Raw genomic sequence first — 24,935 nt, 5'->3', positions numbered from 1 at the left:
GTTCTGGCAACAAGTGTCTATTTAAATCTAGTCCTTACTCCTATTGGTAACACTGCTAGTTCATGGTCCTTAACCCTAGGATGTGGTCTTTCTGGGGTCTCCATTAATGCGTAAGTATTTGTGAAGGTTTATACATTCTACATTAGGCTGGACCTAACCTCTCATGTCTCCCCATATTGTGAAACCTCTGAAATCTCTGTTCAGCACTCAGCCTCCCAGAAATTATCCTCTGCTAGGTCTCCTGGAGTCTTGCCCTGCTCATTCACATCTCAACAATGGGACAAGTACCTGAGGGAAATTTTTATGCAGTTTTGGAGGGCTTCTTCTCTGCAGCTCCCTTCTCTAAGGCACCTTGCCCTTCAAACCCAGCTGGGTTAGCAGGTCTGAACTTTGATCTCTGTTTCCTCTGCCCAGAGACACTCCTATTCCCTGCTTGGGCTGTATATCCCTATACTGGGATGAACATGAAGCTGACCTCATGTGCTTCCCTTTTCTGCCTTGGTTGCTGTCCGGTGCCTTCGATCATTGTTTTACACAATTTATCTAGCTTTTATTGTTGTTTACAGCAGGAAGGTGAGTCCAATGTCCGGTACTCAATCACAACCAGAGCTGGAAATCAAGAGATTCATTTTTTAAAAGGAATGAATTCAAGGAACCATTATGTTTTTCTCATCTCTAGCTGTAGAGAAAGGCTAAGCATAAAGATCCTCTTACCAAATGCTCCCACTCAAATTTAAATTCCAAATTGAAAGTCCTATGTTTTCATAGAGTTCTGTCCTTTATTTTCATGCCTCCCTTAAAACAATTAAGAGCTTAATAAAATATACTCATTCTAATCTTTGCTAAATTTTCTATTCATATAATTGGAGTGAAACTAAAGCATTTGCATATTGATTTTCATATTTATAGAGCATTACAGACAAAAAGTTAGATTTCTTAGCTCAAAGATAGGACACAGTAGTATAAGTGCTCAGATTTCCTTAGTTTTAGGTATAGAACATGATGCTTTGATATATGTATATATTGCAAGATGATTACCACAATAAGGTTAGCTAACATCCATCACTACAAGTAGTTATTTTTTTTCCTGTTATGAGAACTTTTAAGACCTACTCGCTTAGCAACTTTCAAATGTACAATACAGTATTATCAACTTTAGTCACCATGCTGTACATTACATCCCCAGAACTTAATTTATCTTATAACTGGAAGTTTGTACCTTTTAACTACCTTTACCCATTTTCCCCTCCCCGCATCCCCCACCTATGGCAACATCAATCTGTTTTCTGTACCTATGAGTTCAGTTTTTTAAGATTCCACATATAAGTGAGATCATAAAGTATTTGTATTTCTCTGACTTCTCATTCAGGATAATGCCCTCAAGGTCGATCCATGTTGTTGCAAATGGCAACATTTCCTTTTTTTTTTTTTTCGGTATGCGGGCCTCTCACTGTTGTGGCCTCTGCCGTTGCGGAGCACAGGCTCCGGAAGCGCAGGCTCAGCGGCCATGTCTCACGGGCCCAGCCGCTCCGCGGCATGTGGGATCTTCCCGGACCGGGACACGAAGTCGTGTCCCCTGCATCGGCAGGCGGACTCTCAACCACTGCGCCACCAGAGAAGCCCGCTTTCTTTTTTTATATCTCACATTTTCTTTATTCATTCATCCATCAATGCATACTTAGGTTGTTTCCATATCTTGGCTATTGAAAATAACAGTGCAGTGAACATGAAGGTGCAGATATCTTCTCCAGATAGTGATTTTTTTTCCCTTCAGCTGTATACCCAGAAGTGGAATTGCTGGATCATATGATAGTTCTATTTTTAATCTTTTAAGGAAACTCCATACTGTTTTCCATAGTGGGTACACCAATGTACATCCCCACCAGCAGTGCACAAGGGTTCCCTCTTCTCCAAATCCTTGACAACACCTGTTATCTCTTGTATTTCTGATAAAAGACATTCTAACAGGTGTGAAGTGATAGGTCATTGAGGTTTTGATTTGCATTTCCCTGATGATTAGTGATGTTGAGCACCTTTTCAGGTACCTGTTGGCCATTTGTATGTCTTCTTTGGGAAAAATATCTGTTCAGTTCCTCTATCCATTTTTTAATTGGGTTCTTTTTGTTGTTGTTGTTGTGGAGTTGTTGTTTACATATTTTGAATATTAACCTTATCAGATACACGATTTGCAGATATTTTCTCCCATTCTATATGTTGCTTTTTCCTTTTGTTGATAGTTTCCATTGCTGTGCAGAAGCTTTTTAATTTGATGTAGTCTCAACTGTTTACTTTTAATTTTGTTGCCTTCGCTTTTGACATCATATTCAAAAATCACTGCCAAGACCAATGTCAAGGAGTTTACCCCCTATGTTTTCTTCTAGAAATTTTATGGTTTCAGATCTTTGAGCTTTGTTGTCTTGCTTTTTGATGAATGTAAAACCCAAAGGAATAAATATTGTGTACCTTCACTAAAACTGGCATAGACACAAAATTAGAGTTAGGGAGCTCTGTAATTCCCATCTCTCCAACAAGTTGTCTTTTAAGACGATTCAATCCCTGGGTAGGAGCCTAAAATAAAAGACAATTCCTGAGTAGGAATCTAAAATAAAATTTTTATAGTAGACAGCCTTCTGTGTTATGGTCATAGAAACATGAATTTATTTTTGTTTCCCTCATGTTGGAAAGAATAAAGAAGTTACTTAGCAATCCCTGTTTCCCCAATACCCTATTGCTATTTATGTGACATTGAAGATCAAAGTTACTTAAATGCTTCAGAGGAACTATTTCCCCCCCCCCATTTCCCCATTGGTAACTATAAGTATGTTTTCTGTGTCTGTGAGTCTGTTTCTGTTTTGTAAATAAGTTCATTTGTATCACTTTTTTAAGATTCCACATATAAGTGATATCATATGATATTTGTCTTTCTCTGACTTACTTCACTTAGTATGATAATCTCTAGGTCCATCCATGTTGCTGCAAATGGCATTGTTTCATTCTTTTTTATGGCTGAGTAGTATTCCATTATATATATGTACCACATCTTCTTTATCCATTCATCTGTTGGTGGACATTTAGGCTGCTTCCATGTCTTGGCTATTGTAAATAGTGCTGCAATGAACATTGGAGTGCATATGTATCTTTCCAAATTATGGTTTTCTGTGGATATATGCCCAGGAGTGGGATTGCTGGACAAAGGAACTTTTAAAAGTAGAGTGCCCACTATGCTCAAAGCATTTATTTAGTATATATATATATACACACACATGTGTATACATTTTATATATATGTATATATAATGCGGGGGTAACAAAAATGTGTCAAACATTATTCTTACCTTCAAGAATTTATTGTGGGAGGGGTAAATAAACATAGTACATGGAAGTAAGTGGTCCCTTGATACCCTTTACAGTGTTATGAAAGTTCAAGGAGAGGAAAGATCTTATTTGTTTAGGTGGATCATAAAAGGTTTCGTGATGCAGTGCCATCAAAATTGATCTTAAATTTTGGGTAGAATTTTGACTGATGAGGATAAAAAGAAAAGGATATATAAGCTGGGAGAATCACATCAAAGATAGAAAAGAAGGGAATAGCAGATGGTCTGATTTGTCTGGAAATTAGAGATAATAATGGGAAGGTAGTGTGGGTTCTTCTTTTTGGGAGATTAAATGCCAGTTTGTTGGGGGGTAGGCCACCTGGAACCAAAGAGGCTACTGTTGATCAAAGGAGCACCGTGACTGGAGCTCAGAAATATTCATCTAGCTATGAGAGGATATCAGGACCTCAGGACCAATGCTGGTCCACCGAAGAGTTTCTAACTACCTGAGTAGAAAATCTTGGAGAATGTCATGATTTGCATAAAATTTAATTTATTTAAGGTAAAAGGCTTTCCTATATTCTGAAATGAGCCCTCTCTACCTTACTATTTTAAAAATAGTCTATAGATAATATATGATAAATGCATATGTTCATTGCAGCATTATTTACAATAGACATGGAAACAAACTAATTGTCAATGGATGAATGGATAAATAAAATGTGATATATATAGGATATATATAAATGTGATATATATTTTTATATGAATGTTATTCAGCCATAAAAATTTTTTTAAATAATGTTCTTATTTGGCCAAATTAAAAGTTTGCAATCATATGTTGGTCCCTAAAATACTTTTTTTTTTTTTTTTGCAATGTTATTGGCCAGAAAACTAGAAGCCTGGGAGCTACTGTTACATAGGGACAATTAGAGCTGGTTGAGTACTCTTTTTTTTTTTTTGCGGTATGCGGGCCTCTCACTGTTGTGGCCTCTCCCGTTGCGGAGCATAGGCTCTGGAAGTGCAGGCTCAGCAGCCATGGCTCACGGGCCCGGACCGGGGCACGAACCTGTGTCCCCTGCATCGGCAAGCGGACTCCCAACCACTGCGCCACCAGGGAAGCCCTGGTTGAGTACTCTTGGATAGAGTGGAGAAAGTGTGCTGAAGGAGGAAAGATATTTGGGAAATAAAACTTAGAAAATGAAGCAACCATTTGGCTATGTGAGTCAACAGAGGACAATTCAAAGGGTGCCCTTGATAAAAACAGGAGAGTGGGGAGCATGATGGTATTTTGGTAGAGGCAGAGTAGGCAGAGGTTGACAGGGAAGATCATTTTAGTTGTGGAAATGTTTTGCGGATGTTCTCGTAGGAAACTGTTGAAAAATGTCCCTTGGGCAACTGAAATCAGTCTGGAGCTTGGGAGGGAGGTTCATTTATTGTTGAGAAAAGATATTTATTTTATACCTACTATGACAAGCACTAAATTTGGGGGGAAAAGATATATTTTCATGTCATTTATATAGACTCCCTTACAATGATCTTTTCATTAAGTACTTGTTACTTAATACAGTCATCCCTCGGTATCAATGGGGGATTGGTTCCAAGACCCACTGTGGATACCGAAATCTGTGGATGCTCAAGGCCCATAGTCAGCCCTCTGTAAGTTTCAGTCTGCATCCACTGATTCAACCAACATGGTATTGTATTCTACTGTATTTATTTTTTTGAATCCACATATTAGTGGACCCGCACAGTCCGAACCTATGTTGTTCAAGAGTCAACAGTATAACTCTTTTATTTCTGTTTAATGGTGCTTTAGAACCTCTAATTCAAAGATATATTGCAAATACAATGATAAATATTTAAAATTTACAATTGATCTACAAAATCATAAATGAATCAAAAACTAAGACTGAAAAAAGTTTTATTAGTGTATTGGTTAGCCGAGGCTGCAGTAACAAATAAACAAACATGTAATGGTACAGTATCTAAAAGTTTCTATCTTGGTCACACTCTGTCTCCTGATGAGCAAGTGAACAGGTTGGTAGAACAGCTCTCCATAGAGGCCCAGGCAGATGGGGGTTCCACCTTCATGAACAACACATGGCATCTAAGGTCACTCTGTCACTTCCATCTCAGTCAGCATGCATTCAAGATTTCAGCCCTCCAAGTGGCAAACATTACTTCTACTCACACTCCCCTGGCTAGAACTCAGTCATATGGCCCAATTTAATGACAAGGGCAGCTGGAAAGCATGGTCAAGCTTTGTGTCTGGGAAGAAGAGGAAATGGATTTTGTCGAATAATCAGCTGTCTGCCACGGTTTGTATTAAATCGTCTGAGAAAGAGTTAAATTCTAATAAGTAAACACTTGATCATGAAGAGCATTTTGTATGTCAATGAACAGAATCTTGAGCACTGCATCTCTGGAGAGAAGTTACTGCCATTTATAAGGAACTTCTATTCATGTAACCGTTAAACCATGCTTTAATAGTTGTAAAAATAAAACAGCTGAATTCCTATAATGTTGTGCAGAGTCCTTGCAAGGGTATCATTTGCTTTTTTCAGCTGAAAAGCAGTCTAAGCTAAGTGACCTGAAATGATGGGGGGCAAGACGCAAAAGGACAGCGTCCCAAGATTAATATGTTTTCTATAAGCAGATCCTTTCCGACCTTCCTTTTTGTTCCCAGGAATATGAACCTCTTTGATGTGTTTGTGGTTTTTGCATTTCTTTCACCATCAGCATTTTTTCTTCAAAATTGTCCTTAAAGTGACTGCATCCTATTGTGAACCCTTAGTCTATGACGACTTGCCTACTTCCAATAATTTTTTACTACAAATCTCATACCCCTCAGCTTAGTTCTGCACCTGAGCCTGAAAATACGCTCACAGCAGCAGATAGAAACCCATCAGCAGTAATATATCACTACTCAAGATCTTATACCACAAGATGTCCAGAGATCTTTGCATTTATTCATGACAAATGACTTGTAGGTTATTCTCATCTTTAGCATAACCCTTAGGACTAAATTCCTTGTAATGTAAAATCAATTATCTCTACTGGGCATCCTTCTTCTCAAAGTCTTAGAGTTATTACCAGCTCGGATTTGTTAAGTATTTCATTGACATCAACAATAGTACATTGTTTCTTCTGGCCTAGGGTCTGGAGAGGAAAGCATCTGAAAGGAAATCAAAGAGTTCAGATATTAGCTCTGTTTTAGGTTGATCCTAGATAGGTGATGCAGTCTTGTCTTAGTATGTTTGGGTTCCTACAACAAAATACCACAGGTTGGGTGGTTTACAAATGAAAAGAAACATTTATTTCTCACAGTTCTGGAGGCTGGGAGTCCGAGGTCAGGTGCCAGCATGGTTGGGTGAAGGCTGTCTTCCAGGTTGTAGATTTCTCACTGTGTCCTCACATGGCAGAAAGGCTAGGGAGCTCTGTGGGGCCTCTTTAATAAGGGCACAAATCTCAATCATGAGGGATAAGGATTTAGTCACCTCCTGAAGGAGAAGGCCCCGCCTCCTAAACCCAACACTTTGGGGATTAGGATTTCAACATATGAACTGTAGGGGGAGGTACACAAACATTCAGACTATAGCAAGTCTCTTCCTCGTAAACAGCAGTGAGCAGGGGAGGAGCTCAGACAAGGCTAATTTGGATCATTAGGAAACCTTCAGAGTATGGTTTAATCAGAACACTTTAGTGGATTTTGCTTTTGGTCACCTAGCATCAGAATACTCTTTGGGCAGAATCCTAAAATAGATGGGAGGCAGGGTCACACACCCCACTGTAGGAGCTAAAGGGGTCAGATAATCTTTTCCCCTGACAGCTGGGGCATCTGCAAATATTCCTGCCAACGGCTCTGAAGCTTGAGGGAGTGACACAAAAATGAAGGCTCCTGAAAGATCATTCGCGGCAATGGAGGGGTGCAGAGTCCACAGCCTAGAGATGACTTCCAAGGTATGGGGGGTCTTCTGTAGACTATACCTGGAGTACCATCTTGGCTGCTCCAGGCTGCCCAGCTTCCCACTTCCTGCTCTTTTCCTGTACCTTGTTCTTTGGTTTGTGATAGGATTATAAGAAATTGCCTACTGTTTGTATCGGTCAGGGAAAGTTTCCATTGTCTGCAACTAAGAAATCCTACTAGCACAAGCATCCCCCAAATCTGTTATACCTGTATTTTCCATTAAAATAACTTTTTCTTATTGCAAAAATTATTTATCAACTGAAAAACTTAGAAAATATAGACAAAAACAAAAAACAGTGTAACCTCATCACCCACAGAGAACCTTTGTAAAAAAAATTTTTAACATTTTCTGGTGCATACTTTCCTAGACTTTTTTCCTGGGTATATGAATATATTCTTTGTTTCTTTCTTTAGCTATTATAAAAAGTGCTACCACATTGTGATCAACGTGCTTGCTATTTACCTGCTATTCTGCCTCATCTATAGCTTTGCTTCTGCTCATGAACATGAATATAGACATAATGAGTTGGTCCAGCCTAGTGAAAAGTATTTGTCACCCTTACTCAAGTTGCCTTTGAATAAACATACGTATAAGTGATATAATTCTCTTATACAATAAGGCATACAAAATTATTTCAGAGGACAGTGTTCCTTTGCTGGCTAAGAGTCGTCATATGATTCATTTGGTCAAGTGCATTGGGTGTAATTTTTATATTCAAGTTGCTAGAATTCAGAATTTTCAGAGGAAGTTCAGGTTATAGGTATACTCTCCTGAGGACCTAATATTTCCACTAGAAATAATTTTTAAATTACTAATTTCTCAGAATGCATTAAATTCATCTCTAAGAAGAATTACATATAAGTAATTATATGTACAAATAATAACTGCCATTACAAAGTAGGTAATCTGAGAGGACAGTTTCACCAGGCATGCTTAAACTTAGAAACACTAGTTGCAGATAGTAAATATATTAAAAGCTCTTAGAAAATCTGTTCTCTACCTCTTCCATCTTAATAGACATTAGTACTCTTTTCTTCATAGAGGTAAACTTCAACCCCAGATAGATTAAAATGAATTTGTAGATTCTAAGTTAATTGTATTTCTATTTTTTCAACCTAGGTTGTCCTCAGTCAGTCTTATTCTATGGCTCCTTATCCCATTATTTGTCTTTAAGGCATTATTTTTTTTCCTTTATAGCCATAATTACTACTAAAAATAAGAGATTATAGCTATGGCTTTCTTCCTGGTGAGTGGTATACAAACTTTCCTCTTAATTACCCTTAATACCAAATTACCCTTAATAAATATATTTAAGAAACAGACTCACAACATTTCTAGTGGGTTTCTAACAAGTATATAGATGATAGGTATTTTTCTATCTATAAGCTATCTTTAAGCTGCTTTTATGATTTTTACTATTAATTTTTAAAATCACATATAATGACTATTTTCATTATATATTTCATAATGACAGTGCTTTTTCTCCATGACCAATGCATTGATAAGGTAACTATTCAATAATTTGAGAGATAAAATCATCCAATGCTTTATTAAGCAAAAGAATTAAGAAGGGTTAACTTTTTAAATCCTGGACCTCAACATGCCTTTGCTATTAAAATCAGAATGCAGTAGTCTTCACATTTGTTACCATGAAGTTCAAAAGAACAATCTACAGTTTTAAAAAACAAGAGGAAAAAAAGAATAATCTACATTTCTCAAAGCTATTTATATAGAAAGACAAAGGAGAACACAATTAAGCTGGAGTCTTTCCACATCATTGTCTTTTGGGGTCCAGGCAGCAGAACCATGATGTAGGTGAAAAAGTACTATGGCCAGGTTCCAGTGTATGTGATTCAAGCTGAAGAACAAAAAGTTGAACTTGTGAATACATTAACTTGACTCATAAAAGGATGCTAACCAGAGGGTCTCCATCTTTAGAGACGAAACAAGGGCAAATGAGTTAAAATGGCAGAAACACCAATGTGGGTTATTTATAAAACAGTGTTTTCCAAAATGTATCAAGAGGCTAAGGACACCCATTGCTTATACCTCTTAAAGAATAAGATGGGCTGCTCATTTGTTTGGAATGGTTCTTGAAGGAAAATATTATGTAAGGCAGGAAGATCTCTCTCCTTACTTGAAGGCCATTTCTCCCTAGGGGCTCAAACCTTTGAACTGCATCTCATTTATTCTTCTCAGTGTGAATCAAATCCAGTTCTGCAAGTTACAGACTCGACATCTTTCATAACCTAACTCCCATTGTAGAATCTCTCAGGAGTTAGGAACTCATCCTCTTCCTACTCCACCTCAAAATTCAGCCCATATTCCTTGATATGGGGCTTCTTTTCTTACTATACGTCTGATATTCAGAGCCATTCAAGGGCATTTATTTCCTATAATATGCAATGAAGTGCAATTTAAGAAACAACTCTGTAGAATAGGGACTGTAAGGGCAGTGTTTGTTGTTATTGTTTGTTTGGATGTTTGGTTAAGTAGCCTGGGGCAAATGGCTCAGCTTTGGCTGAGCTATATTCCTATTTCCTTTTGATAATAACAAAAATCAAAATCACTAAAATTTTCTGAGAAATAAACTACAAAGAAATCTATTTGTGAAAGTGAGAGAAAAATCTCTCCTTTCAAAGTATGTTGGAAAGATGGGAAGTTAAGGATTCAATTGGCTAAATACACTTTTTGAATATTTCAGCTTCTGTAATGATTGACATCCAGTGAAGCCTTCTTTCGATTTTCTAAAACCAGTACAAAAGCTGTTATCTAAAAACAACCGTTAAGTTTAACATTTTGAGTAGTAATCAAGTCATGACTTTTTCCATTCTAATTTGTTCCTGTACATTTTTTAACGGGGGGTTTGGGCTTCCAAGTCATCCTCTCCAGTCTTTGTACGATAAAATGAGCTATTTGCTTCCCTTTAGCAGAGCTGGATGGGGGCTATCTCTGCATTTGATTGGTTGGCTTTTAAAGGATTACTTCTCTGGAAAGGTACCCTACCATATCACATTGCTAGCGGCGTGGACTTAGTTGTGGTTAAAATTTTTAATTGAAGATGAGCATTTACCACCAGAGAGAACATAAACTTCAGGACTCCTGTGCTATATAGATTCTAGACATCATATTGGCTAAATGTGATTGATGAAGAGCTCTGTTTTGAAACAACCTTAAACACCATATCCAGAAATAACAGCTGACTCTGGTAAAGAGAGGAACTTTGGGGTCCCTGTATGTTTTATAACGAAGCCAATTTTAAAAATTATAAATTTCAGCTCCACAAATTGACCTCAATAAGATTAACAAAAATGAGGAAGACTGATGTCAGCTAAGGCAACAAGTCAAATAAATTACCCCATACTATTTATATGCAGATGAAATAAAACAATGGCTTTCCATTTTTATTTTGCATTTCATAGCTACTCAGAGTATACATGATCACTTTTCCAATTCCACTTAATATTTTGTCTGAAAGAAGAATTTACTGAGTAAAATGCTTAGTTGCAGGATTTCACATTTGCAATCCATCGGGTTACAATATTAAAGTTACTACAGTTTCTTCCCCAGTGTAAGCATTCTATATGTGCCTTTTATTTACACTGTCACTTTTTATTTCCTCCTAAACTTTGTATGCTCAAGAATGAAACTGTATTGGTGTTATGTAACAATATTTCAAACTTGCAACATACATATTGGTTTATCTCTCCCTTGAACCCATGTCCCTGAAAAATAAATACAATGTATGGAAAAGAACTACCTTGAAGTGCATGAGGAAGAGTGTAGACGTGTAGAAATAAAAGAATCGAAAAACAGTTGTGTGGAGACGTATCTGTCCTGTTGACAACAATCCCCGTGATTTGTTAACAGACAAAGGCAGCCAACGCAGTACACAACACAGTCCTAGAACTGGCCATAAGTTGTTAACCAAGTGGGAATTAAGGCTTTAAGGTCTCTTACAACTAATGTGATTCAAAAAACCGAAAGCAAGCAAACCGTAAAACTTGGAGAAAGTGCTCCAAATAGAGCCTCTTTGGCAGCCCAGATTGAACCAAATGACTCAGGTGGACAATTAAAATAAACTGTGCGCCGTTTTCTTTCACTAGGTCTATAAAGCCCAAAAATTATGTTCGGTCCAGAAAACCAGGAGTTACTAGCACCTTCCCTTTCCAATTTTTAAAATATTCAAAGTATTCAGCATCAATTCTTAGTCCATGGTCTTCACTCATTTATTGATTAAACAAAACCCCGGGTGCCTCTTGGTGATCACTCCTTCCAAGCTGACATGCAAACTGAAATGCCTCTCCATGGAGAGGGTCGAGACCGCAAGGCAAGTCATCCAGAAGTGGACGCATCTTGCTTTTTATTTACTTATGTATTCAAGGGGCTGCGATGGCCACGGCTGGACTACGACGAGGCGGGAGGCGAAGGGGCGCGCGGGCTGTGAGCCGCAGCCTGGGGGTGGGAACCCGTAGAGGAGATGGGGGGCAGCAGCCACGCTCCACTAGCTCTGCCCGCTGGACCCAGAAAATGACCAGCCCCTCCCCCCACCGCACCCTTGACCCCTCCCCTCTTTCCAGGCCTTTCATCTGCCCGCCCGCCGGGCAGTCCGCGGCCCCCAGACCTCTCGCCGTCTGCCTCTTTCCACAACCCGGTCGTGCGGCGCGGTCAGGCCCGGGGCAACCCCACGAAGCCCTTGGCCCGGCGCGGACCCCGACCCCCTGCCCCTCCGGCCGCGCCCCTCCCTTTCGTATAACGCACCTGCGGCCCCGCCCCCGGCCAAACGCTGAGGCGGCGGCGGGCTGGCGAGGCCGGGCGGCTCGGCCCTCCAGGCACAGTCACCTTCCCTTCCCCCTACATTCCGCCCACCCCCCTTGCTCAGCCGCCGAGCTGCCGCCGCGCTCCTCAGCCGCCCCGAAATCTAAAGGGGTCCGTCTCCGGCACCACAACCAAATGGCTGAGCCTCCCTGGCCGGCTGCGCAGCCCGCCCATTGGTCCCTTCCCCCCCGCCTCCGCCACCATTCGCTGTTGCCCGGAGACCCTCGGCGGCGATTGGCTAAGGCTGCTGCCACTCTTCCGGGCTGCCAATCCCGCCTCCACGGTGATCAGGTTAGTGTGCGCCGCGGGTGCTGGGGGCTCGAGAACCGAGCGGAGCTGGTTGAGCCTTCAAAGTCCTAAAACGCGCGGCCGTGGGTTCGGGGTTTATTGATTGAATTCCGCCGGCGCGGGAGCCTCTGCAGAGAGAGAGCGCGAGAGATGGACATGGACAAACGGATTCATTTAGAGCTGCGGAACAGGACGCCCTCTGATGTGAGCATTTGCCAAAAATATCTCTGTCGGTCCATTCTCCTACTTTGTGTGTGTGTGTGTGTGTGTGTGTGTGTGTGTGTGCGTTGGGGGGAGGCACTTTTTTTTGAGGGGGGCGCCCGGGAGATGTGGGTTTGGGGGTCGGACTGCAAATGAATTGCAAGGTTGGGGGGTTGCAGTGCCAGCCGAGCATGTTCTGGCTGCCGCCGCCGCTGCCCTTGGTGTGTGACTACCTGTGCGTGTGCTCCCGCGTGTGCGAGTGTGGGTGCGAGAGTGTGCACCCATCGGGGGCCGGCGGGCGCACGCGTTTGGGTCGGAGAGAATGAGGCAAAATAACCCTCTGAGCTCGCTGCTCCCGTGACTCCGTCTGAGGGAAAGATTAACAAGAGAGGAGGAGGAGAGGGGCTGCCTCCTGGATTTAACAACAAAAAAAGGGGGTTTTATATTTTATAAATGAATCCCCCCTTCCGCCCCCCTCCCGCGCCTTCCCCCTCCCTTTCTCTCTCGCTCGCTCGCTCGCTCGCTCGCACACACACAATAAGTTTTGGGCTTCGCGAGTCCGGTTTAGTTTCTGATAAATGTGGGCCGAGGCCCCTGGGGAGAGCGCGTGGGGAGGGGGCTGCAGTGGAGTTGGGAATGGCTCGAGTTTAAAGTGCGTCTTCATTTCTTTGCAGTGATGAGGCGAGAGACGGGGGAGCCATATTTGTAACTTTGTAGTGTTCGTGAACGCGCCCTTTCTCTCCCTCCCTCCCTTTCTCTGCCTCCCTTCCTCTCCTCCTCTTTCTCCCTCACTCTTTCCACCCCACCTTCGGGCCAGATGCTGATGTTTCTTCCTTTCCTTCCGAAGGGAGGATAAATTGGAAGACGGGGGGAGGGATTTTCGAACGTGCAAAGGCACAGATAATCCCCGCGCCTCCCCACCTCGCGCGATCGCTACTGCAAGTTACCCAAAGGCTGTGTCCCGGTCCCCCCTCGCCCTTGCTCCTTCCGGCCTCCCTAAGATGCTAGGCTTTGAGCCCTGGCTGCCCCCCCCCGGCCCCGACCCCCGGCCCGTCTTTCTCTAGGGTGGGCTCCTTGGCAGCCATTCGGCGCCCAGTTAATAAATGGGCCCGGGAAACTTTGTCAGGACGCGAGCTGCCCAGAGCTGGTGCCTGTGGTGGGTATTGGCTGGGTCCAGATTTATGCGGGCTTAGCAGACACGCAGCTCCGGGATGGGAGTTTGCCTTCCCGTCGCCGTTATTGATTGGGCAGTAGCGGGAGTACGGCCGGAGGAAACTTAAACCGATGGGAACTGGGAGGCTCGGGCAAAAGCCTACCCCCGAGGAGGGGAAAGGTGAGGGTGGGTTACTCGAACGCCCGTTTTTGTCTCCCTCTCGCTTTCAAACACTGTTTTATGTGAGTTGGAGGCTCAGCGGAGGAGACCCCGGGTCTGGGGCGGAGACGCTGGCTGACTCCTCTCGTGGCCCCTCCGGGGACCAGCGGAGCGCGGGCGGGAGGACCCCTCACCCCAGCCCTGTGGCCAGGGTTCCACAGAGTTGGGAGTTTGGGGTAGCACTGTGCGCTGACCTGTCGCCCCTCCAGCCCGTTAAAACCCGAATTCCTGGCGCAGGCAGGCCTTGCTTCCTCTTTTCTCTACTTCCTCCCCCAAACCTGAGTGAGACTTTTGAAAACAAGATCCTTTTTGTGCCCCCCCCATCATAACGCAGCTGTGGACTGTAGACGTGCAATGCCTTATGGCGCGCAGGGCGGGGAGGGGGTGGCGGAGGGAGGGGAGGGGTTGCCCGCCGGAGGACGCTGGAGTTTCCGCGAACAATTTGCCGGCGGTTTGCCTTTCTCTGGCCGGTTTCATCCCAGCTTGGACCCCGAGCCAGAGGATTGGGGGGCTGGGTGTGGTGATGGGGGAGGGGGCCGGAGCCGCGGGCTTCCCGCGTACTTTCCGGAAGCCCCCCGTGCGGAGGGGGAAGGGCGCCAAGTAGGGGGCCGGGGTCGCGGAGGGAGGGTGCGGAGGCGCGGTTCGCCCGGCCAGCCCTATCGCCGCTGCTGGCCAACTGGGAGCGAGATCGAAAGCGGGTCGAACCGGCTCTTTAAACTTCCCGAGTGTGTGCTGGGGGAGGGGAGCGCGCCGCGCCGAACTGGGAGCGATTTCTCACGCTTACGCCCCCTCGCCTTCGAGTCTCCCGGCCCACACGCCTGCCCCCTACCTTGAGGCGGGGTGGGGCGCGGGTGGGGGTGGAGGGGGCACTTTCTGTCCGTTTGCGGAGGAGGGGGAGAAAGCTAGCTAATGAGGGACAAAAGGGGTGAGGGAGGAGAAACTCGGTTTTTTAAACGTTCTTAAGACAAATAGCTCCCAGAGAGCGCCCCCTGCACCCCTCCCTGCCGTGCTCCCCCCAGGGCCCCCACACACCCACCTTCGGAGCCTCTCCCAACTCTGATCCGGGGGCTGGTGGCCACGCCGCGACGCCGAAATAGGACAAGCAGCCATGTTTCCCGGGTCTCGCGCGGCCCGCCCCTCCCCTCCCCCATGGCGCGGCCGGCGCCGAGCGCGGGGCTCCTAATGCGGGCGCCGGGCTCCATGCGGCGCAGGGCGCGGGCCGGCGGCCGGGCGACCCGGCGGCCGGGCCTCGCGCGTGCGGGTCGGGGCGCGGGCGCGCCGGACTGGCCCCAGGGCGGGCCTTTTGGCTTCCCGAGCTGGTTTGGAGCTCGAGGTGTTTTATTTATTATTATTGTTTTTGTAACGGCCAGGCCTGCCGGAGGCCGAGCCCGAAGGGCGCCGAGGCGTTACTGGGGGGCAGGGGCGGCCGCCGGGGCCCTGCTCGCCTGTGGCACGACTGCCGGGCGCCGGGCTGCCATTTTGTCACCGTGGCTGTTGTCCCTGGGTGGGGGGGCGCAGACTTGCGCCATCGCCCCGACGGCCCCGGACGTGGAGGCAGCAGGGGGAGCGGGCTCCGGGGACCCCCAGTTGTGCTCTGGGCCCCGATGGGGGTCCCCGCCCCTTGCCAACGGCCTGAGGCTCTGCTGGAGCGTTGCGGCGGCCGTTGCTCCGGGAGGGCGACGATCCTCCCGGCGAGTGCTCCCCCCACCCCCCAGCGCGCTCCCTGCCTCCCCCGCCCCTCTTCTCGCCAGTATTTCGTCCTTCCTCCTGCAGGCGTTTTAGACGTAGTTCAATGTGGCCCTAAAGACGAACGGATCGCCCTGGTGTTTGCTCTTTCTGCGGAACTGATAGGAGGGTGGGGGGAGAAATTAAACATGAGGTTTCTTTTGGGGGGGGCGCACGCGACTCTAGCGGCCCTGACTGAAGCCGAGGACAGCAGCCGCTTAGCCGGGAGGGACGAGTTGATGCGTTGGGGAAACGCCCTCCGGGGCTGGGCTCTCCGGGAAGGTAGGTCGCGCTCGGTGTTTCAGGTGGGTGTTGCAGCGCCCTGCTGGCTGCTAGGGGAGGCCCCCTTGCTCTCTCTCTGCCCCTCCCCCTTTTATTTTTGCCCAGGGGAAGGCAGCCCCAGTAGTAAATGTAACCCTAAACCGAAAAGATTAGGGAATAAGGCGTTGCTTTTTAAAAAGTAAATGATGTCTTTTTTTTTCTAACAGCCTTTCTCTGGCTGTTGACTGTGAGCCAGGCAAGGCATCGCGTCGCCGGCATCTGTCTGAGACTTTTTAAAAGCGGATATCCATGCTGGTTAAGCACCTCACAGGTTAAACTCTGGTAGACGTCTGCATGGAGACTAGCTTTCATGGCAGTGCCCGGCCAAGACTGCTCAGGAAGCCAGGTTTAACTTTGACCTTTGGAATACGTCACATCATGTTTTCCAGACTGACTTACTGCCTAATTGGGTTCAAGTAGGCTGATATTAACTCCAGTTTATGCAAGCCTACCAGGGATCCAGAGGCAGAAAATTGAGCATGAGTTCCATATGGACATGGTCAATTATGTTTTGGTACTGGATTGCTGCTGCTTATGGTAGTTTTGAGCCTGAGGGCTTCACGGGGGAGCTGGGTAGTAGAACCACACAGGCCTAAGTGTAAATTCCTCGTGTCACAGAGGTAAGATAAGTTAACCTGGCCTGCCCCTGTGATCTCAGGCCGGCTAACTTAACCTACCTCTTTGATCCTTGGTTTCCTCACCTGTAAAATGGGAATAATCCTATTTAATGAGTCAGTGACAAAACTGGCTTGATCTGGCCCTCAGGTGCTCAGTATGTGATAGTGTTATTCTCAGAGAGATAGGGGGGTGTGATGCAGCACAACTTTGGGCATTTCTAGGGTTTAGAGAACAACAATAATAATAGCTGATGCTTGTATAGCACCCATGCTATGCCTGGTACAGTTTTAAGTGGATTACACATATCAGTTAATTTAGTCCTCACAGCAGCACTAGGAGGCAGGTACTATTATAATCCTTATATTAACACAGGAAATCAAGGCATAAAGATGTTATCACAGCCAATCTGCATACTCAACCTCTATACTCCCTCCCCTGAAGTACCCTTACTTATAAGAGACTGTGGGGAAGAGCTTTTTCTTCCTTGGCTTTGAAATATTGCCACCTTGTGAGAGAGAAGACTGGACAGCCTCCTGGTTGAAGATACTGAGGTGGGTGGTCAGGATCAGAGGCTCTCTGGCTTGCCGGTTTTAAGGGGGAGGCCGTACATACACTTCCCTAGTTTGGGTTAGCACATCACATCTGGTTAGAATCTGGCCTTTTAGGTGTTGGGGGACACATTTTGAGGAATGAGAAGATAAGCAGGAGCCACTCAGGCAGTGGTGTGTGTGGGATCGTGCGTGTAATGCATTTCTCACTTTTATTATCAGACAAAAAGCTGAACAGAATTGGCATGTCCTTGGTTTCCAGGACCTAGTTTACTAATAACACTTCATGGATCATCTCACTTAATCCCCCAACAACTCCTTAAGGATAGGCCAAGCAGGGTGACATCCTCTGTTGTGAGGGTGAATCATCCAGGCTGAGAGAGTAGGTCAAACAGCTGGTAAGCAGCAGAGTTGGGTTCTCCTCCCACTGTAAAACCGGAGGTCCTTAGACAGTAAGGACTTTGAAAATTGTATAGTCTGTTGGGTCCCAAACGTGGCCCATCACCAGAATCATCCGGGCGCATGTAGAATGCAGATTCCCGGCTCCACCCCTGGACATTGGTTTAGCACAGGCATTGCCAAATTTTGGGTGAACTGCCTGTTTTTGTATCACGAGCTAAGAATGATTTGTACATGTAAACACTGCAATCAGTTTGATGATGTAGAACACTGAATCCCAGTTAAGGGAAATGTTGTCTCCCTTCCCCTCCTGCAAAGAATTATACTTGTCTCCTTGGACCTTTATTAGGAAAAAAATTGTGCTCATTATATGTTTTGAATTTTATCAATAAAACAATTGTGGAAATTTGTTTTTTTCATTATAAAAGTGCCTATGTAGTATTGTCAGTTTTGCCTTTAGGTAAAGTTTACTATCTTGCCCCTTACAGAAAAAGTTCGGTAATCCCTAGTTTAATAGATTGTGGGGAAGGACCTTGGGATCTCAGTTTTTAAATTTTTTTAATTATTAAATTTTTTTATTAAGTGTGTAAGAAGCCTTTCTTCTGGGTGGTACCTTAGGGGTCTTTCCAAGTCCTTTGACATGTGCCTTTTTTTTGTTGTTTTTGTTTTTGTGGTACACGGGCCTCTCACTGTTGTGGCCTCTCCCGTTGCGGAGCACAGGCTCCGGACGCGCAGGCTCAGCGGCCATGGCTCATGGGCCCAGCCGCTCTGCGGCATGTGGGATATTCCCGGACCGGGGCATGAACCTGTGTCCCCTGCATCAGCAGGCAGACTCTCAACCACTGCGCCACCAGGGAAGCCCTGTGCCTTTTATCTAGTTGATGTCTGGTGGAAATCAGCCTCAATCCATGAACATCCATAAGAAGAGAAATCGTACTTGTTGCTGGTGTAAAATTGAGCATCCCTTCTATCCAGAAGTTATTCTGTGTAACCAACCGAAATTCTTCATCTTGCATATTCAGGATATTTCAAAAGGTTTTTGCATACCTTGTAGTTAAATGGTTACCCTTAAGTTTTAGATGTCTTCTCAGAGCTAGAGAAAAGGAGCTTTGAACTGCGACGGTTTGAGCTTTGAGGTCTGGAAGGTGCAGCAGCTGTGTACCTGGTGGCTGACATCAGAACTTCAGAGCACAGATCACTGGAAAGCACAGATAATCCTAGAATCTCTAGTTTGGGCCTGCTGCTCTTCCACCGTGCATGTTGCCTGGGGAACGTACTAGCAGCAAAGTGGCTTTGAGTTCCAGAGCCCTTCTTTCTACCTCTCTAGCCTCTTGTGCCTGAGCTAATAAGCGGAAGGAGTGGATAGAAAATTGGCCAGGCCGCGGGAGGAGGTGATAAATCCAAGAGGGTGAATCCCAGTCCCCATAACTGTGGCCTGTACTTTAAGGACAGCAAACTGCAGACCCAGTTCCCTCTCTGAGCTGCTGCTGCACCACTAGCCTCTCAAGGTAATACAGGCACCTTGATTGAGCTTTGGGGGCTGGTCGTCTAGAGCTTCATTTTATATTAATTTTACCACATTGAAATAAAAAACCTCAGGGCTGTTGGGGATCTTTTATGGAGATTGTATAGGATGCTCATCAGATGTCTCGTTACCACGGTGCCTGCCCTCTACTCTGGTGTATCACTTAGGAAAGGAGCAGAGAGCTTGTTGCTGAGTGGTCATGAGCCCTGGTCGAATGAGCTTGGCTGAGTTGTTGAGCCTGAATTATGACTTGGTGAAGAGGAGGCTCATTTCTCTGGTGTCCAGAGTGGGTACTCCCTTACAGATGTTCGCTACCATGCCCTCCCAGGCAACACACACATTTTGACCTGTCCACCACCTCTAGCTAGTGCTCTAGTCTCCTAGGAAGTACCCTCCCCCAGTCCCCCATCACCACTTCCTTCCTCCCACAAGCAAAGTAGAGAAATAGTGACCTGAGTCTGAATCTTATATTACATTGAAATATAATTATATGACAAATGATAAATACCCAACAATGATGTTTTCATTAAAGAGATGGAGTCTGGCAGGGATGGAGACTTGTGAAGGCATCTGTTATTCCGAACTTTTCATTTAATAAAATGGGTTAAAGCTAGATGAACAAAGCTGCTGTTGGCCTGGGCCCCCTTCCCAGACATGGAAGCAGCCTCCCTGCATAGAACCAGTTGTCCTGATGACATTTGTTAACACGAAGCCTATAAAACGAGATAAGATGTCTTTGTTCACTGGCACTGGGCCCCATCGAGTGCCTCCTGGGCCACACCCTGAAACCCCTGTGTTTTCACTCAAATTTATTTTGTTTCAGCTTCACAGATGCCCTGGTGCACACATCTGTTGCCGCCTTTTACCAAAACTTGCTCCAGGTGGCAGATCTAAAAGATGAGTTTACTTAACCCCACGATCACTTACTCTAATGTGGATTAAAGTCTGGGTTATCTTTCCCAGGGGGATTTGCGTTTGGAGATTCCAGTTTGGTGAGGAAATTACCAGAGAGCTATTAGAGACTTGGGTGCTCTTCCCAGCCTTGCTATTAACTAACTTGGACAGTTGTTTGGCCTCTTTGGGCCTCTGTTTTCTCCACTCTAAAATGGGAGTGTTGAGTGAGATCAGTGGCTTTCAAACTTTTTGTTCCTATACTAAGAAATATGTTTTAAAACACTACCCAGTATGTATATATTGATACATACACAGGTTATCTGAAAAACTGACAGTATGCTCCCTTGCTGGGAATAAAACACTTTTATATTCATTAAAAAAAAATGCTGGCTTTGACCCATAAATTGATTTCATTACTTGTTAATGTTGGAAAGACATTAAAAGATGAATATTAATGCTCGTTCCTTCACACTCAAATGTTTTGTGGTTTGATTTGGAGGAATGCGGGAATGCCATTTGCAGCTTTGTGAAATCTCTCCGCCGAGGGTCAGTAGTGATTCCTCCTGCTTTGAAGCCATCTCATCTTGGGTCCTATGTTCTCAAGCTGCTCTCCTAGCCCTTTCCCAACCCAGGCCTTCTCACAGCATTATGGAATCATTATCCTAAATTCCTGCCTGGATGGATGCCTTCCAAGTCTCCTGGTTGTGCCAGCAGCCCTCCGCCAAGCATGTTCCTCCACCCACTTCTCTCTACCCTCACTGCCCCCCCCCCGCTTTGTCTTTGTAAAATGACAATGTAATAGTGCCTACCACACAGTCTGGCACAAAGTACGGGCTCGATAAACATTAGATGTCATTGTTATTATGGTCTGTTCCTAGACACCACAGTTGGCATTCACTTAAAAAAAAAAGTTTACATTATCAACAGACACATTATATCAAAAAGTAACATTTGTTTCAGTGGGGAAAGAGGTTAGAAGCTAGAGATTCAAACTTGCCAGTTGTTTTTCCCCACAAGCAATTCAACAGTAAATGTGTTGTTTCTCCATCTAATGAGTGTAGCTCTAGCGTCTAAACATCATGGAACAGCCCCAGCACTGGATTCTAAATAGGTAGTTTCTGCTGAGGGTAATAACATGACTCTCCCTTTTCCTGGGCAACACCTGGTCACTACCTAAAGCGAGTAATTCAGACTCCTCAAACTGCCCACCAACCCTCCACCCCCGCCCTCCCAGCCAACGACCTTCCCCTCACAGAGAAAATGGAAACTTCCTGGTTTCCTAAGAAATTCCTAGACCAAACCTGTGCCCAGCTCAGCTGTCCTTTGGGTCTTACCTGTGCCTGCCTTTCAGTTACCTTTTTCCTCCTGGGCACCTAGCTACTCTCCTTTGGATCCTTCTCAAGCTTGGGGGGTTTCTCCCATCTTAAAGCAGACAGGAAATGTCCCTTGATCTCCTATCTCACTCTAGCAACTGGCCATCTCTCCCCTTTTACCTTCAAACTTCCTGAATTGTCTAACCACCTTCTCCCTTCCCTCACTTCTCTCACATCTCAGCCTCCGCAGCTTCCTAAACAGCTCCCCAAATCCCAGCAGCCCTCACTGTCTTTTACATGACTTCCCAGCAGCAGTACTGTATCCCCACCCTTGACCTTCATGAGATATGTTCCCCATTACCTCCCCCTTTCTCCAGTATTTCCCCTACAGCTGTGGCCACTCCTCAGTTTCTTTGGTTCTTTGGCCCTCCTCTCTGCAGCCGTGAAGTATCGGACTCAGTCAAGCCCAGGCCCTGAGCTCTCTCTTGTTCTGTATTCCCTCCCCACAAAATCTTGTTCTTCCTCACTGACAGCTGCAGGTACTTTGTGGTGCCTGGGGTCTGACGTTTACTGTTAACATCTCCAGCCTGACCTCTTGACTGAGCTCAGGACGCACCTAGTGTCTCCCCCCGAGCGTCCCCAGAGCACCCCACATTCAGCATGTCCAGTGGGAACCCATGGCCTCTGCAACCTCCTCCATCCTCCCCACATGCACACATGTGATCTTTCCATCACAAATCCTGTCAGTTGAAAATATCATCCAGCCGATTTCCCCTGCACAAAGCCCCCTTGAAGCCATGCTTCAAACTTGTTAGAATGATCTTACCAAAATGCAAGTGTAATCGTGTCACCCTGTACTTAAAATACACCATTGTCCTTAGGATAAAGCCCAAAAGCCTTAATAAGACCAACAAGAGTCCTGTGTGGTCTGCCTCTTACTCTCATCTTTCTCCTCACCCCCCTTTCCCACTGCGCTGGCCTCACTACCGTTTACGCTCTCAAAGCTACTCCTCTCTGGAGCTGCCACCATTACTTCTCTAGCATCTAATCATCTTTATGATCTCCTTCATCCGATATCCCTCCTCAGCTCTAGGTCTTCTTTTGTTCTAAAACTCTTATAGAAATTTCCTTCAAAGAGCTTCAGTTTGTAATTAGACATTCCTGCGTGTGTTTGAAATGGCATCTCTGTCCCCATGTAGCCGGTAGGCTGCATGATTGATGGGACCTGTTTGGGCTCAGCAGTGCACTTGGCATGTGCCGGGCATTGTAGAAGTATTGGTTGAGTGAAGGAGCCATGGTCCTTGTACGTTCTTGTCATTTTCATCACCCACGGTCTGGTGAGCCAAGCACGAAGCCACTGAAACAAAGCATCCGAAACACCACTGTGGTTTGGTGTCCTCAGCTTTCCCAGGGTCAGTGTGAGCGCCTGCCTCTGGGTGGCTGATTCACACCTTCTCAGCCTAGTGGTCTTCACGTTTTTCTGGGTTTTATATCCCGTGTCGGTAAAAAATTTGAACCTGAGCCCTGGCCCCGGTGTGTCTCCCTTTAGTTAGGAATTATTCACATACACTGCCTCTAAATATGTACATTGTAGAACCACCAAAAAATTAAAATTTAAGAGGTTAAGTTAAAAAATATTAGAAGTCCGAGGGTTTACTTCCTGCAGCCCCATGGATTGTCTGGGGGTGATCCACTTAGGAGACCACTCCTCCAGTCAGTTGCTTTTTTTTTTTTTTTTGAATTTTTGAATTTTATTTTACTTATTTTTTATACAGCAGGTCCTTATTAGTTATCTATTTTATACATATTAGTGTATATATGTCAATCCCAGTCTCCCACCACCACCACCCCCACCGCCACTTACCCCGCTTGGTGTCCATACGTTTGTTCTCTACATCTGTGTCTCTGTTTCTGCCCTGCAAACTGGTTTGTCGGTACCATTTTCTAGGTTCCACATATATACGTTAATATACGATATTTATTTTTCTCTTTCTGACTTCACTCTGTATGACAGTCTCTAGATCCATCCACATCTCTACAAATGACCCAGTTTCGTTCCTTTTTATGGCTGAGTAATATTCCATTGTGTGTATGTGTGTGTGTGTACATATATATATATATGTATATATATATACATACCACATCTTCTTTATCCATTTGTCTGTTGATGGGCATTTAGGTTGCTTCCGTGACCTGGCTATTGTAAATAGTGCTGCAGTGAACATTGGGGTGCATGTGTCTTTTTGAATTATGGTTTTCTCTGGGTATATGCCCAATAGTGGGATTGCTGGGTCATATGGTAATTCTGTTTTTAGTTTTTTAAGGAACCTCCATACTGTTCTCCATAGTGGCTGTGTCAGTTTACATTCCCACCAACAGTGCAAGAGGGTCCCCTTTTCTCTACACGCTCTCCAGCATTTGTTGTTTGTAGATTTTTTGATGATGCCCATTCTAACTGGTGTGAGGTGATACCTCATTGTAGTTTTGATTTGCATTTCTCTAATTATTAGTGATGTTGAGCAGCTTTTCATGTGCTTCTTGGCCATCTGTATGTCTTCTTTGGAGAAATGTCTATTTAGGTCTTCTGCCCATTTTTGGATTAGGTTGTTTGTTTTTTTAATATTGAGCCAGTCAGTTGCTTATTTTATTTTTAATTTGGTTACGAAAGTTCACGGCATACAAGAAATGCCTGTGTCTTATTAAGTGCCCTTTCCTTATTAAGATCTTCCTCGCCCTGGTGTTGATGGTTAGGAGTGGAGAACATTCTTAGCCCTTCTTTGATAAGCAGGGAAGATCCAGTGGTCTGCCTGAGCTCCCCAGCAAATCAAGCGTCTGTTGCCCCATGTCAGCTGGGTGCTGCCTGGTCAGGCTGTGTGCACAGACCCTCCTAAGTTCCCTCAGGTCGTCCCTTGGGGTCCAGTAAAGCCAACTCCTGGGCTGCTCCTGAAGATGCTTGGAATAGCCCAGAAGCACCTGAGATGAGAGGATTCCATCAGCCATAGACTTCAGCTGGTCATTGCAGCGGGGGGAGGAGACTTTCTCCTGCTTATCCCTCAGGCTGGATATAAATCAAAGGCAGGATCTGTGCGGGCCAGAGGGAAACCTGGAGGAGAGAAGCCTGCCGGTGTTCCCGTGTTTTTGTGGGGCACCATCAGCAAGGTTGTGCCAAGACTCTGCAGTCAGAAGTGCCCAGAAGGTCTGGATCGGTGGATTCTGCCGCCTCTTGCAGAAGGCGTGAGTGAGTGAGAGAGATTCCTGAGTGAGTGGGGGCTGCGGGGGAGCACAGCCCTTATAGTAAATTTAAAGGGGTTAATTGTAGATTTCTTCAGGGGCGTGCATCATGAGGAGAGACCCATCCCACGTAATGTAACCAGCTTTCCCCTGAGCTCTTGGCCTCACCAACAGGCCCAAATGGTGTGGCTGTGGAGGGGAGGGTGAGGGGAGCTCACTTTCACTGACATGGGCTGTGTGCATAGCCTCCAGGATGATGCACGGGGCTTTAGGAACGCTCTGTAAGTATCCGTCTAGCAGGTAGAGTGCATTGAATCTAGTTACTTATGTCCTGGGCTGGGGGCAAGGGATATGAACAATGGGGAGCGGGTTACAGAAAGCTGGTACTTACTGCCCGT

General features: G+C 45.3%; 1 protein-coding gene across 1 annotated transcript in view; it reads left to right on the top strand.

Annotated features, from left to right (window-relative positions):
• Window positions 1-12,410: 12,410 nt before the first annotated feature.
• The window catches only part of ANP32A (acidic nuclear phosphoprotein 32 family member A), a 39,694-nt gene continuing 27,169 nt past the window's right edge, over window positions 12,411-24,935 (top strand). The window contains exon 1 of the mRNA XM_082649017.1: window positions 12,411-12,594. Coding sequence (XP_082505143.1) covers window positions 12,541-12,594 — 54 coding nt within the window. The 5' untranslated portion in view covers window positions 12,411-12,540. The remainder of the gene's footprint in view (window positions 12,595-24,935) is intronic.

This window comes from Grampus griseus (assembly GCF_964374135.1).
Source record: "Grampus griseus genome assembly, chromosome: 2".
Taxonomy (NCBI): domain Eukaryota; kingdom Metazoa; phylum Chordata; class Mammalia; order Artiodactyla; family Delphinidae; genus Grampus; species Grampus griseus.
The sequence above is the reverse complement of the archived record's forward strand: the minus strand, read 5'-3'. Positions and strand labels throughout refer to the sequence as shown.